General features: G+C 54.6%; 1 protein-coding gene across 3 annotated transcripts in view; it reads left to right on the top strand.

Moving 5' to 3' along the window:
* The window catches only part of RRBP1 (ribosome binding protein 1), a 61,243-nt gene that overhangs the window by 20,197 nt on the left and 25,762 nt on the right, over positions 1-15,284 (top strand). For all 3 annotated transcript variants that reach the window (XM_031434286.2, XM_031434283.2, XM_064475903.1), the window contains exon 2: positions 1,475-3,833. In XM_031434286.2, coding sequence (XP_031290146.2) covers positions 1,496-3,833 — 2,338 coding nt within the window. In that variant the 5' untranslated portion in view covers positions 1,475-1,495. The remainder of the gene's footprint in view (positions 1-1,474; positions 3,834-15,284) is intronic.

Genomic DNA, 15,284 nt, shown 5'->3' with positions numbered 1-15,284 from the left:
GGAAGGGATGGCGAAATTGTGCATTTGTTCTGCAGGGAGAGTGATTCTGCTTCGAACAGTATGCTGAAACTTTAAACAATCTCTCTTCTCTTTAAAATGCCCTAAGGTCAGATCTCTTTAAAATGCCCCAAGGTCAAAATTTGGATTACACAATTGTTGTTTAGAAACCCCGCTCCTACTGGAAGAGGAATCTCAATTTCTAAGCCCCTGAGAAGCCCGGCCCCAGTCTACCACAGCTCTAGGGATTTGGGGGGCGTCCACCCCTCCTCCTTTCCGCCTCCACACCCCAGCCCCCTCTCGCTTGCATTCTGTGCATTGGTTCCTTTGCTGGTCCTGAGGGGAGCGAGGCTCTGGTCCCACTCTGCAGTCCAGGGACTGGGATGTGATGATAGCATCACAGGTAGTTGATAAAAGTTGAATGTATCCAAAGGAGCCAGCCTTTTGGAGGTCCTCGCTGAAGTCGAATTCAGTCCGGCTACCAGCGGGAAGGTGTGGACCCACAGCCTCTGACCCTCTGACTTTGGTCCCCAGGAGAAGGGGTGGTCCATCCTCTTGGTTGGGAGTGTGTCATCAGGCAAAGGGTCCCCTCCCCGGGGTGAGGAGTGGGCCTGGTGACACTGCCTTCCTCCATCTTTGCAGCCCTTGGACATGAAATTCCAGATTGGAATCTTGTTTGGTTGGCTTCCCAAGACTGACATTCCTGGTTTCCTAACGGTCAGTGGCAGGTTGCAGAGCTCTTCGGAGCTGTCCCTGACAGAAGGCCAGTCTTCTTCCTCAGAGTTGTGGTGACTTTTCAGGAGTCTGATGCAGAATTCCCCATCTTGGACCCGGGTGGTTGTGTTTGTCAGCCTAGGGGGAGGGAACCGGCAGAGGAAGGTGGCCTGCTGGGCGCCTGCTGGCCGGGGCGCGTGTGGCTGACAGCCAGCAGCCGTGTTTGCGTGGGCTCACCTGGTATTTTTTAAATTAGTCAACTTCATGTGGAGGAAAAAAAAAATTCCGTCCAAATGTGAAAATGCAGTAGATCTCTCAACACAGTGCTCCGATTTCTACAGCAGTCAGCTGTGGTGGGGAGACACTTGCCCCTACTTTAGGGGGCATTTTGCCGCAGTCCTCCCTACCCCCATTGTCTCACACTTGGCCTGTGCTTGTGCTCATGTGCATCTTTGACCCCTGCGGTGGGGACACCTTGAATTGGCATCTGAGTCTCCGGGAAGCTAAGTGCCCCGATTATAGAGCTGTGTGCTGCCATCTCCCTGGCTTCGTATTTTCCAGCACTAATGTTAATTCTGTAAGAATTGCTCGCTTCTGAAGGGGGCGGGGGAGAATGTGTGACAGCAGAGATTGCCTGGGTTTGTTTCTTCCTTGACTTACCAGTCTGAAGAAGTCGCGAAACCATTAAGTTAGGTGTTGGGGATGGTAACTGTCAGATGCCTTGGTGTCTACAAAGAGTAATCGACGTGTATGTATTTGACAGGTGAAAGGAAAGCAAGCCAGGATGGATATTTACGACACTCAGACCTTGGGGGTTGTGGTCTTTGGTGGATTCATGGTGGTTTCTGCCATCGGCATCTTCCTGGTGTCGACATTCTCCATGAAGGAGACGTCATATGAAGAAGCTCTAGCCAACCAGCGCAAGGAGATGGCAAAAACTCACCACCAGAAAGTGGAGAAGAAAAAGAAGGAGAAAACAGTGGAGAAGAAAGGAAAGACTAAGAAAAAGGAAGAGAAACCCAATGGGAAGATACCTGACCATGAGCCAGCCCCCAACGTGACTGTCCTCCTCAAAGACCCGGTGCGGGCACTGCCAGTGGCCGTGGCTCCAACCTCAGTCCCATCCCCTGTGGTCATTGCCCCCGTGGCCACGGTACCAGCCATGCCCCAAGAGAAGCTGGCTTCTTCCCCTAAGGACAAAAAGAAAAAGGAAAAAAAAGTGGCAAAGGTGGAACCAGCAGTCAGTTCTGTGGTCAATTCTATCCAGGTTCTTGCCTCAAAGGCTGCCATCTTGGAAGCCGCTCCCAAGGAGGTGCCTATGGTGGTTGTGTCCCCAGTGGGTGCCAAGGGCAGTGCCTCAGCCACCAGCACTGCACAGGGCAAGAAGGCAGAGGGGGCCCAAAGTCAGGGCAAGAAGGCAGAGGGGGCCCAAAATCAGGGCAAGAAGGCAGAGGGGGCCCAAAATCAGGGCAAGAAGGTAGAGGGGGCCCAAAATCAGGGCAAGAAAGCAGAGGGGGCCCAAAATCAGGGCAAGAAAGCAGAGGGGGCCCAAAATCAGGGCAAGAAGGCAGATGGGACCCCCAACCAGGGCAAGAAGGCAGATGGGACCCCCAACCAGGGCAAGAAGACAGAGGGGGCTCAGAACCAGGGTAAGAAAGGAGAGGGGGCTCAAAATCAGGGCAAGAAAGGAGAGGGGGCTCAAAATCAGGGCAAGAAGACAGAGGGGGCTCAGAACCAGGGTAAGAAAGGAGAGGGGGCTCAAAATCAGGGCAAGAAGGCAGAGGGGGCCCAGAACCAGGGCAAGAAGACAGAGGGGGCCCAGAACCAGGGCAAGAAGACAGAGGGGGCCCAGAACCAGGGCAAGAAGGCAGATGGAACCCCCAATCAGGGCAAGAAGACAGAGGGGGCTCAGAACCAGGGTAAGAAAGGAGAGGGGGCCCAGAACCAGGGCAAGAAGGCAGAGGGGTCCCAGAACCAGGGTAAAAAGGCAGAAGGGGCCCCCAACCAGGGCAAGAAGACAGAGGTGCCTCAGAACCAGGGTAAGAAAGCAGAAGGGGCCCAAAATCAGGGCAAAAAGGCAGAAGGGGCCCAGAACCAGGGCAGTAAGGCAGAGGGGACCCCTAACCAGGGCAAGAAGACAGAGGGGGCCCAGAACCAGAGCAAGAAGGCAGAGGGGGCCCAGAACCAGGGCAAGAAGACAGAGGGGGCCCAGAACCAGGGCAAGAAGGCAGAGGGGAACCAGAACCAGGGCAAGAAGGCAGAGGGGGCCCAAAACCAGGGCAAGAAGGCAGAGGGAACCCCCAACCAGGGCAAGAAGGCAGAGGGGGCCCCCAACCAAGGCAAGAAGGCAGAGGGGGCCCAGAACCAGAGCAAGAAAGCAGAGGGGGTCCCCAACCAGGGCAAGAAGGCAGATGGGGCCCAGAACCAGAGCAAGAAGGGAGAGGGAACTCCCAACCAGGGCAAGAAGGCAGAGGGGACCGCCAACCAGGGTAAGAAAGCAGAGAGCGCCCAGAATCAGGGCAAAAAGTCAGAGGGGGCCTCCAATCAGGGCAAAAAGGCTGAAGGGGCCCCCAACCAGGGCAAGAAATCAGAAGGGGCCTCTAACCAGGGCAGAAAAGCAGAGGGGGCACAGAATCAAGGCAAAAAGACAGAGGGGGCCCAGAATCAGGGCAAAAAAGAGGAAGGTACCCCAAACCAGGGCAAAAAGGTAGAAGGAAGCCCCAGTCAGGGCAAGAAGGCAGAAGGGACCCAGAACCAGGGCAAGAAGACAGAGGGGGCTCCCAACCAGGGCAGAAAAGCAGAGGGGGGCCAGAATCAGGGCAAAAAGTCAGATTTGGTTGTTAATCAGGGTACAAAGGCAGATGGTGTTGCAAACCAGGGGAAAAAAGCCGAAGGCGCCCCCAGTCAAGGGAAGAAGGCAGAGGTCACCTCGAATCAGGGCAAAAAGGCAGAAGGGTCCCCCAGCCAGGGCAAAAAGGTGGATGCATCTGCCAATCAGAGTAGAAAAGGAGACTCAGCTCCTGTCCAGGGCAAAAATGCAGATATGGTCCAGAGCCAGGAGGCACCAAAGCAAGAGGCTCCTGCAAAGAAGAAGTCTGGGTCAAAGAAGAAGGGTGATTCCGGTAAGTAGCTCTGATTTCTTTATAAACTTGGAGGGGAAAGCTACCTTTAAAACACTTATGGATTCCCTTTGGGGAGGCCATCTGTATGTTGTATCAGATGTTGCCAAAACAAGGCTGCATAACAAACACCCCAGAATTCAGTGGTTTACTGCAGCAGTCACTTACTCTCGCTCCTGTTTCTGTTGACACAGCTGGAGGTTGCCTGATCTGGGTTTTCCTGGCTTGGTGGCTCTCCTCCACACTGCAGTTTAATTGGTTTGGCTCCCGCTGCAGGTCGAGTGTAGGTCTCCTCCACGTGTGTCCGTTCTGGGGCCCGGGCCAAGGCATCAGAGTCTGGAGGGCAGAGGCCTTCCTCGTGGTTATGGCAGAACTATCAAAGGGCACTTTTCAAACCAGCATCCTATTGGCCAAAGCAAGGCACGTGACTGAGCCCAAGTCAAGGGACAGGAAGTCCATTGCCTCCAGCGGGAGGGACTGCAGAGCAACATGGGGAGAAGGTGTGAGTTGGAGAGAGAAGAATTCGCAACAGTGACTCCATCCACCACATAGTGTGGAACAGTTCCGTGTGTTGGCAGTGGTAAACGAATGGCTGCGTTCGGTCAGCCTGTCCTGTGTTCTCACCTCACCTGGTGCTTTAGCATAGCATTGTTCTTTTCTGTGTGTTTGTTGAGTGAGTAACAGTAGGATAATGCTTCTAAGAAGCGATGGCATCCACAGCCCCGCCTCCCGGTTTTCCCTCTTTGGTACCCGCCACCCCAGTTATTTAATGGAGTGCCTTAGAACATTAAAATAGATATTATAGATCAGACACATATTAGGTAATGTAGAATACGAGTTTCTTGTTGTCTTTTGGTGCTCATTGCTATAGAAATTAAGCCGGTGAGTTCCTGTTTCATGTTATCGTTCATTTGGTACAGTAGGCTTTCCCCCCCTCCCTCCCGCCCTCCTTCCTTCCTCTCTTCTTACTCTGTGTGCAATTGCTCACGCTTTCTCTCTTGATTTCTTTCTTTCTTAGATTAGCCATTCGTTGGTTTGGGAAATTAATTGTATTTATCTTGATGAGGTATCTTAGGGGCTCTGAAATCCTGGGACCTGATCCAGGTGGACAGGGCCCTGTGTTTGCAGCTGGGTTTCCCTCTCTTTCCCCTGTGTGAAGCTGTCTCACTTTTTCTCTGTTTCCTTCTCCCCCCAGCTTTTGCGGGGGACATTTGCTCGGGCGGCACTCTGCTCCCAGTCAGGGGACCTGTCCCGTGTGAGTGGCTTTGGGCTCCTACCGAGGCTCAGGGACCAGCCTGCCTTGCCTTACCGGTCACATCAACCTCTCGGGCCCTTTGAAAATCCAAACACTGAGCCACTGTCCTGTTTTGAAGGTGATGTTCCATTTGACCAAGGGACAAGGGCGTTTGAGACAGAAGATGGATGGAAATGAGACCCTGCCTGTTTTCTGGCTCTCCCACATCAAGTGTGTTCAGACTAGAACTTCCTATGGTCATTAGTACCATGTATGGCTTTAGACATTTGAAATAAGGTGTGAAACAGGAACAGAGGATAATATTAGAAGGGAAGGCAAAATTGCCCCTATTTGCAGGTAATAAAGAGCCTTGTTAGCAGAAGACCTAATTTACGACCTGTATGAACCCACAAAGCAGTTCGACTGAGGTGGTGTAAGAGGACGTTGGAACAGAGGAAATACCATGGTTCAGGATGAAAAAGACTAAATGTTATAGTTTCATCCCCAAGTTAATTTAGTAGCTTACTGTTCTTCCTGCTGAAATTTCAGTGGGCTTAATAAAAGTCCCACCTCGAGGGGAAAATAAACAAGAATACTGAGTAGGTTTTTAAGTGCCTTTTGGAAGGCCGGTTTTGTCTGATGTGTGAACGCATTCCCAAACTGCTGTAATTATGGTAGGATGCTGGCTCCAGGCCAGCAAGTCAGGAAGAGAATGGTCCTAAGCAGACTGTGTGGCACCTGAGCACTTCAGTGAGGGGAGGAGAGAGGTTCAGCCACTGATCTTGGGCAGCATGTGCCAGGTTTGGAAGGATCTGCTTATTAGCCCCCTCTAAAAATGTAACGTTTAGATGAATTAAAGTAAAAAGAAACCGAAACCTAGAAAGTACGAGAGCTGGCCAAAATTAGTATTGATCCAGCCCAGGTGGCAGGAAGCTGTGACGCCAGGATCACAGGGAGAAAATCACAAAGGCCGGTGCGAGGTGCTGGGCCACACGCCAACCACATAGCCCGGCAGTCAGGACCGTGTGCGGACACTGCCTCACCGGGTGACGCGGGGTTGATGTGACACCTGAATGTGAATTTTTTCTTCTTCAACTCTGAAGAGTCTGAAAACATGGGAAACATACCTTCTTGCGGTTTCTTTTTCATCTTCCTGACTGCGCTGTGGTATTTTGGCCCCGTTTGCCCGTGGTTGGTGTGCAGAGCCATCTTGAGGCCCTCAGGGTGGATGTGGGCCCTCCCCCTACTCCAAAGAGATCCCCCAGCCCACTCTGTGCAGGGCCCCTCAAGCTCTAATGTGGGGATGAATCTCCGGGGATCTTGTTAACATAAAGACTCCGACTCAGTACTTCCGGGCGGGGTCTGAGGTCCTGCATTTCTAACCAGCAACCCTGAGATGCTGGTGCAGTTAGTCCCAGGCCCACACTTGGGGGGTAGTCAGGGCCCCCGAGTCTGCCGAGGGTCGGGGTGCAGGAAAGAGTGGTGAGTTCTTTCCCTAAGGGCTTGTCTCATCCATGAAGGACTGTGGCCGGGGAGGGGAGTGGTCAAGTGTGGGCCTCTCTCCCGGTCGGTTCAGGTGTCCCCAGATGCAGGCATGCAGTTCAGGGCTGGCTCTGAAGACCCTTCCCAGGTCCCATGTCGCAGTGTGTTTGGAGTTAGGGGCCATTTTGTGTCCTTGGGCCCTTCTCCGCACCAGAGCCCTGATCATTGCAGGGATGTCCCCGCCTGTGCGGCGCTCACTCCCGCTGCCTCGTCCCCCAGTTCTCAGCAGAGTTGCGCAAGCCACAGCTGGTGGTTGAGGGTGTGAGGGACAGATATGGGGAATGGTGGTCCGGTGGGGATGGAGGGCTCCCCTGCGATCACACCTTGGTTGTGGGACTCGGTGTTCCAGTGTTAGTCTGACCCATGTTGAGCTTTTGTGGCTGTGGCCCCGTTGCCACGTGGGAAGCAGGCCATGTTCTTGTCATGCAGTTATTCCTCGTGTCCTGCGCAGAAGGCTGAAGTCAGCCCTGGCTGCCCCGCCTTGGTTTCCTTGCCTGCCCGCCATGACTGTGTCAGTTTGGGGCCAGCTTCTTCAGACCCACGTGTACCCACCTCAAGGGAACTGTGGACAGAATCCGGGCTGGGCTGGCCGGCCCTTGGCACCCAGAAACTTGGGGGCCTGGAGGTATGAGTGGCCTTGGGGGTGGTGAGGTGTCCTGAAGACCATGCTGCAGGGGTTGGGAAGATGGGTGGGGAGTGGGTTCTGCATCAAGAAGGCCAGGAAGAGAGCTTGGGGGAGGGGACCTTGACTTGGGCAGGGAGGGGCCGTGAGGTTTCACCGTGGGTACCAGAGAGCTAGGGTCTGGGACTGTGCTGGCCAGTATGGGAGTTGCTGGTCACGTGGGGCCATTTAAGTCAACATTCAAATCAATCAAAAGTCAACAAAATGAAAGACTCAGTCACATGGCCAGTGGCTACCCTTTTGGACAGTGCAGATGAAAACCGCCTGCATCAGTACACAAGGTTCTACTGGACAATGCTTCTCTAAATAGGAGCCAGTGGGACAGAGGTGGCCCTGTGAAGGTGGATGCTCCTCTGCAGCCCAGTTGGCATCGTGAGGCTCCTGCCCCACTGTTCTTCCTGCCTGTGTCCTGGGTGGGCTGGGACTGAGCTCCCGCCATCCTCTCGATCCACAGTGAGAGGTCACAGAGGCTATGCCTGGTCTGTGACACGTGGCAGATCAGCAGCAAAACTAGCCCAGGAGCTGTTCCGCCAGAGACGGGGTGGCTTCCTCAGTCACATGGGCTGTCCCTGTCCTGTCACCTGGTCGTCTCAGCAGGGCCCTCACTGACAGGAGCCCCAGAGGAGACTCCTGGAGGCGGGCACAGGACATGCTTCTGCAGGCCCGAGCTGGAATTATTCCAGAACTTCTGATCTGATTTTCCTACAAGAGCAAATCGAGGCCTTGTGACAGATATTTACTGCTTGTTGGTGGCCGGATTTGACAGCGGCCACCTGCCTTCCTAATCCTTTTTCAAATTTATTGTGTAAATATGTGCTTCCAGCAAACAAAATTCGAACAGTGTGGAGGCGTGGAAGGTGAAATTGGATGTCTTCCTTTCCACTCCATGGCAGGCGCCACCCATCTCTCCGGGGGAGCCCCGAGGGTGCTCTGCTCTTCACCCTGACGGCGTACCGTTGGGGCCTGCGGTGCGCAGAGATGGAGCTTACTTCCCTTGCTCACCAGTGTGCTGGTGACATCTTTCCAGATGCACCTGCAGGGCTGCTGCGTTCATATTCTGTAGCATGAATGTATCATAATTTATTTAAATGATGTTAAATAGCGTGCTGTTCTTTTGCTGCTAAAATTAATGGTGCAGTGACGTATGTGTACTATTGCGTGAGTATCTCTGTAACGTAAATTCCTGGGAATGTAATTGCTAAGTCAAAAGGTAGGTGTATTTTTAATCTAGGGAGACAGCTCACGTTGCTGTCCAAGGGCCTGTCACGGTGGGCGTCCTCCCAGTGGTGTCCTGGCACCTCCCTCCGACCTCACTGCTCACGTCACTCCACGGAGGTGGTGGTCATTTCAGGGGCCTCTGTGAACCAGGTGCGGAATGAGGAGAAACACTTGTTTATGAAACAGAAGGTTCTTTTCTCAGTGTCTGGAGAAGAGGGAATTCATGGAATCACAGCAAAGTGGAAATTTCCTGGAATTGAACCTTTGAGTGTTTGCAGCCCCGTCCAGGCCTCTGCTGGTTCGCTCCCCGAGAGTCACCGCAGCGAGAGCTCGTGTTGATTAGGAGAGCTCAGGAAGCGTGTGGACGTGGTGATGGTTTTGGGTACCGTCCACTCCAGCTCCTGAAAGTGAGTCCGTGCGTGTGGTGCGGGCAGGGCCTGGCGACCCAGACACTCAGACGTAGGAGGGACAGGAGGTACCTTCTGGAAACTCCACTTTGGGCCCAAGCCCTGGGACTTGTGTCTGCTGAGCGAGGTGGGCCATCTGGGATGGGGGACCCTCCCCTTGCACTCTATGCCCTGGCTTTATGCCAGACCCTGTCCCTGTCCATGGACACGAGCCGTCTACTCTGGGGCCAGAGGCCATCACATCAGGGCCCAGGAGCCTCCAGGAGGAAATGCCCTCAGACACAGGCCCTCACGAGCCAAGATGGCCGAGCCCGACATGCCACATCCATGTGGGAGGAAGGCCCTTTCTGTGGGGAGGACTGTGGGTGAATTTCATTATCTTCCCTTCACCCTTCTGCATTTTCCAGTTTTTCTCTAACGCGCATTTCTTGTTAATGGAAGAGAAACAAAAACTCCATTATTTGTGAGTTGAAGAAATAGGCCCTTCTTGTACCAAGTGGAGCTCCTATCCTTTCGGGCTCCAGGAGGCAGCCCAGCTCTGACCTCAGGGCCCTGAGCATCCCCTGAGCGGCAGAGAGGACTCCTTGCTACTTCGGGGGCCCAGGCTGAGGAAGAAAGCGGCCAGTTCTTCTCAGCCTGTCCCAGCCCTGGGCGCCAGCCTGAGGTCAGATGAGAGTTAAAGGTGGTTCCCGTGTCAGGGAACCTGGCAGCATCCTGGGGGCCCGTCAGCTACACGTCATACGGCGCCTCGCCGGCTGCTTCTGCCGCTGCCGGACCACAGGAAATGGCACGGGTAGAGTCGTGTTCTGTAACCTAATGGGGCAGGGGCCAGACCTACCAGGAGACTATAGTCGGCGAGTCTGTAGCTGGCAGGGCCTCAGCTGCCGCCGTGTGACCGGACAGGAGCAGCACTCCTTCCTGCTGGGCCACCCCCGCCCGCCCGGCCCCCTGCGCGCCGGCGGCTGTTTGGTGAGGGGCTCCTTCTGTGCATCTGTCCCCGAGTGTTCTCTAAGGTGGGTCTGCAGTCTTAACCTGTTTTCTGGCAGCAGAAACCAAAGCTCATCCCTGTTTGGAGACATCCCAGAAGTGAGGGATGGAACCCTGGGCCTGGGTCTCCATCTGCAGCTGCCCAGGCCCAGCCCCCGGCAGCCGCCCTTCGACTCCCTCAGAGGGAGTTTTGAGATTATGTTTGATCCTGTCTTGAACTTAACTCAGTTTCTCAGGGTCAGAAGCTCTGAAGAAAGCTGCAGGGCGTATGAGCTTTTACTCACTTCCACGTAAGTTCTTCAAACCCAACTTTGTTCTTCTTTTCTAAAAGAACAAAGCATCCCCTAGGGAAGCGAGTCTCGTGTCGGTGGGGCACTGCCACATCTCAGAGCAGCGCTGGAAGGCGTTCCTCCAGAGCCCTCCGTTCGGTCCTCTCCAAACACGGCAGCACTGGGGCTCCCACCGCTGCCCACAGCCGGGCAGGAGGCCTGCGGTGGCCCATCCCTGGGCTTCCGCGGGCGGCAGGTCAAAGCAGCACGCTCACCTCAGGCCCGAGGAGGGGCCTTGCCCGGGGCCCTCGAGGAGCTGCATTTCTTTAAGAAACACTGTGATGTGTCGTACTTGTTTTTTTCAGATATAAAATTGATTTTGTTAAAATTTGAGGGGAAAAGCAAAAGTATAAAGAGAAAAATAAAGTCGTTCAATCTACAGGATTTAAAAAAAAATTCCATTAGACACCATTATCTGTAGCTTAATAGATTATTCTTTTCTCCAACCAAATGGAAAAGCCTGACTTGAAGGCCCCAGATGGGTCGCTCCTGACAGTATTTGTACTTTGCTCCAGTGCTCTTAAAACACCACGTGCTGGTGTCCTGGGCCGCGAAGGCCCGGGGCAGCCGCTGCTCTGAGACCTGCATCCTGTCGGGAGGTAGACCAGCCCTGGATGGTACTGGGCTTGGGCTTGATGGGGGGCTTCGAGTTGGCCGCCTGTGTGCTGCCCAGGACCCTTGACCGCTGTGACGGGGACAAGCAGTCTCGAGGGTGGCAGGAGCTGCGGCTGTGCCTCTGATGCATTTGGCAGAGCTTCCATCGAGGGCCTCGAAGTGTTACTTTCCCAAAGGCTCCCGAGGACCCTGCAGGGCCACCGTGTATGCACCAGCAGCTGGTGGGGAGGCCAGCTGTGATGCTGGCCCAGGTGCCTCATTTCTGGAGACAGGTGTGCCTGCCAGCTTCTCTGACTCAGGGGCTCGCCCTCTGGACTTGAGGTCAGTGGGAGCCAGAAGTTCGTCTCTAAATCAGACAGGTGCTTGTGTGGTGCTGACTTCCAGGAGGCACTGGGGAGCCCTTCCTGGGGCCCCGGGCCTTTGACCTGAGTTTGGCTCAGGTGATTGGAGATGTCAGGGCCTGATGGGCTTCCCGATGTTGGGGTCTGGCTTCCTTTTGGGGAGCTTGCAGGGTCCCCTAACCCACACTGCTGGGGTGGCACCTGTGCAGGAGCCGGAGTCAGCAGCAGCCATTTGACCTGCATCTCTGTGTCTGAGGCAGAGGCCTTCAGAACTGGTCTGGACATTGCCTGAGAAGATGAGTGTCTTTGCCATTGGGATTTTCCAGCCCCGTAGACTGCACCACCATGGTCCGCTGTTGGAGTCCCTGGGTTGACACTGGGCCCCCCTCAGCCCTAGCCCCTGGCCCTGGGCTCTTTGCTGACCTGCCAGCCTCCAGCCCTGTCCCTCTGTGTGTCCTGAAGTAATTTTTCCCAAATGCAAACCTTGCTCATTGCTAGGTGTTGCTCCTTTGCCCGCGCGGTGAAATCTGGATCCCTTGGGTGAAGACTGGGACCTACTCCCGTCTCACCTGCCTCCACTCTGCCAGCCTTGCGCCTATCCTCACCGTTCCCCTTCCTGAAGCCCTAGCCCTCGCCTTCTCTCCACCCAGCAGTGTCTGGTGTGAGCATCTCCTGCGTGAAAAGCCTTTCCGGTGTGCAAGTTCTGTCTGCGTGGCTCTGCAGCATGATTCTGTCCCGGGTCTCCTCCGCCCCTCCTAGCTGGAAGTCCCACCCAACCAGCCTTTCCAGCCCAGCGTTTTGCAGACTGCTGGGTACACAGTAGGTGCATACTTTGTGCCCAAGGCCCCCTGGACAGGGCTGCTGGGACACCCATCCTAGGGCCTGATGACGACCCCCCTTGGGTCACAGCTGTCGCCCGGGCAGTTCCTGCAACCTTCCCAGCACCCGCTGGGTGGTGAATCGGCCACGAGCCGTGCAGGGGCTCCCGGGACTGGACGCCGGAGGGGCTGCTGCTGAAGCATCTGTGCGAGGCCCCCGTGGCTGAGGCCTGGCCCCTATGCAGGAGGAGAGAAGTTCTCCCAGAAGGACCGCATGGCTGACAGGAAGAGAGGAGGAGACCCCTAGGTGCCTTTCTGCAAGGCAGGTTTACTCCTAGGTGTTTCCACCTCCCAGGGTGACCGCACAAGGAGCTGAGTTTTGGAATCTGAGGTACTACACTTGTTATCCAAGCGCTACGTGCTTCTTGGTTGAGAGCCCAGGGAGGCAGAGGGCTCCCCATTTTCCTTATGTGCTGCCCCCTTAACCTTGTGAGTGAGGACAGGGGTGCGAGACAGGAGCCAGAGGGTCCCCAGGCCGCAGTGTTCTGTCCATAGAGGGCGTGGGTGCTGGGACCTGTGCGTCGGTCATGGGAGCCAAGGGCAGAGTTGCTTCAGCCGCTAGGGGCGCTGTCCACTCCAGGGGAGGGGTCGGCTAGGGTCTGGGATGCTCATGGCGTTGCTGAGGGATTGTGCAGCGGCCTGCCCTGTGCCCGGCATCATCCACGCACGTTGCCGTCTAATCTTCTCAATGAGACTGTAGGGGAGGAAGGATTGTTACCCCCATTTCACAGAGGAGGGAGCAGTGACAGAAAGAGGCAAAGCCACGTGTGCAAGGACGCACAGGTGGGAAGGAGCTGAGCTGGAACTCAAGGCTGGGCCACCGGCTCCAGGGGCCTTGTTCTGAGCCTGGATTGCTCCAGAGCAGTGAGACGCTGGCCCTGCCTGGCCGCTCCGCTCTCCTGCCAAACCTGTTCCTCCCCAGGCCTCCAGGGCCTCTGCGTTCCTGGAATTTTAGACTCTAAGGTGGGCCAAACCTTGGCCGCAGGAGCAGCCCCTCGGTGAGCCCCTCTCCCTGGAGTTGCCCGATGCGTGGTCTTTATGAGGCCTGTGGCTTCACAGACTAGACGAAGAGTCTTTGACAAGTTTGTTTTAGGGCCTTAGGATTTCACAGCACCGAGATTATTCCTGGTCTCTGAGCTTCGGTGGACTGGCGTGATGTGCCGATGCGTCATTTGGGGAAGGGGTCCCATGCCCGCCTGCCGGTCTCCTGCCCCCTGGCAGGTTGAGTTTAGTGCCGCAGGTTTGGCGAGAGGCCCTTGAAAACTGGAAGTAAATACACTCACATGAAGTCCAAGGTTCTGGTTCCTATTTCCCAGGACTTTCTTTCTCTCTTTTGGTTTTACTTCCCCTGATCTGGAGAGATTAGAGATGGCACTGTTCTTACCTAAGAGACTTAATGAAAAAATGTAAAGTTACATCTCTAGGAATAATTTTAAAGTCTCTGTATGAGGCTGGAGAAAGCTGGACAATTCTGGGGGGGTGGGGGGTGGGCAGAGGGAGTTAAATTTTGCTATTACGTACTTTTGAAATGTTTCACTTGTTAACAGATTTTTATTACCTTGTTCCCTGAAATATCTAATACAGTTTAATACAATCTCACGAGAAAGTTGGAATACAGATGTATTAGGATAACGCTCTTACAGGTTCCTCTCAGCAACGTTCTGTGGACAGGGCATCGTGGCGTCCATCTCCCCTGGCCCTCCAGGAGGGAATGCACGTTTGTCGAGACCACTGGGGTGATGGCTGTGAAGGAAGTGACATTGGTCATTGAGATGTCACGTGTCCCCTTCTCCCAGACTATCCCCAGATGGTGCAGCAGGGGCCTGGGAGGATGGTCTCCAGGGAGAGCGTTCAAGAGAGGCCTGAGCCCCGGTCACTGGGGCCTCTGCAGGGACAGAGGCTGCCAGGGCTTCAGCAGGGAGTGCTTCGGGGGTCCCTGGGGTTGGAAAGGAGTAGCCAGGCTGTCCTGTAGAAATGCAGCGTGAGCCACATTAAACAAGGCAGATGAGAGACACGTGAAATTCATTTTAATGGTATCTTTTTATTTAACCCAGTTGACCCCAAATGCCATCATTTCAGCATGCAATTAACAAAAGAAGTTATGACAGATATTTTACATTCTTTTTTTTTTTTTCATACCAAGTCTTGAGAATCTAGTGTGTCCTCCACTGGGAGCCACCTCACTTCCCACCAGCCACATGGCAGGTGCCCGGCAGCCACATGTGGCTGGTGGCTGAACACTGGCAGCACAGGGTGAGTGAGACCTCTCTGAGTCCAGAAAGGAGAAGGGCTGAGTGGCGGTCAGCTGAGAGGCCGTCCTGCCCAGTCTGACTCCAGCTGACCTCCCACTTCTGGAAAACCCTGGCAGGAATGTCCATCTGCAGCCCCAGGGGGAGGAGCAGGGAGCCCAGAGACCAAAATGCTAACCGTGGGGTTTTCGTCTGCTCGCGAACTGGAGAGTGGTTTTTCTTCTCCTTCGGCTTGGCTTCACTCAGAGTTCTCTCTAGTGCACGTACATTTGCCATTAGAATTATTTTGCATTATATACGTATTTCAGTGAAAGAATAAAAGCTGAAAGGGGACATCCCCTCACCTCCCCATTTTTGTGACGCCCTTGAGCTCTTAGATTTCTAATGTTAACGTGGTTATTTTTAATCTCTGAGCTTCATGGGGTAAGAGATTCTAAAAAAGAAGGTGCTCGTAGCAACCAGCTCACCCACGTTGCACGTTCCCCTTATTTGGGTATCATGCTAAGTGCTTTGACTTGTGATGAAAATATTGTGACAAGTGAGTAAAAATAATTGTGACAAGCCAGAGAATTTCGGGTTGCCATGGAAACCATCCCCCTTGGGCATCCTCCGTGGGGTGGGCTTGGCTGCAGGTACCGCTGCAGGCAGCCTCTTGCCTTTGTTTCGGCTTGTCTGGGGCCCTGTTGCTCAGCGGTGTGCAGATTTGGGCCTCAGCACGAGGAACTGCCTGGGCACCTCAGGCGGGGCTCCTTCCAGGCAGAGCATCTCCGTTCTCCCCTTCTGGCCTTCTGGGCTGCATGAGAGCCTGCGAGAGCGTGAAGCTTTTGTGAGGGCATCAGGAGGATTCCAGAACGGGCTGCTGGCTGGTGGCACGTGGCTCTGTGTCCTGCAGCAGCTCACTGGCCAATGGCCTGGCGAGTGGGCAGAACTAGTCCAGACGAGCCCAGCCTTCCTCTGTCCTGAAACCTGCCT

Source organism: Camelus dromedarius, chromosome 18 (assembly GCF_036321535.1).
Source record: "Camelus dromedarius isolate mCamDro1 chromosome 18, mCamDro1.pat, whole genome shotgun sequence".
Classification (NCBI taxonomy): Eukaryota; Metazoa; Chordata; class Mammalia; order Artiodactyla; family Camelidae; genus Camelus; species Camelus dromedarius.
The sequence above is the reverse complement of the archived record's forward strand: the minus strand, read 5'-3'. Positions and strand labels throughout refer to the sequence as shown.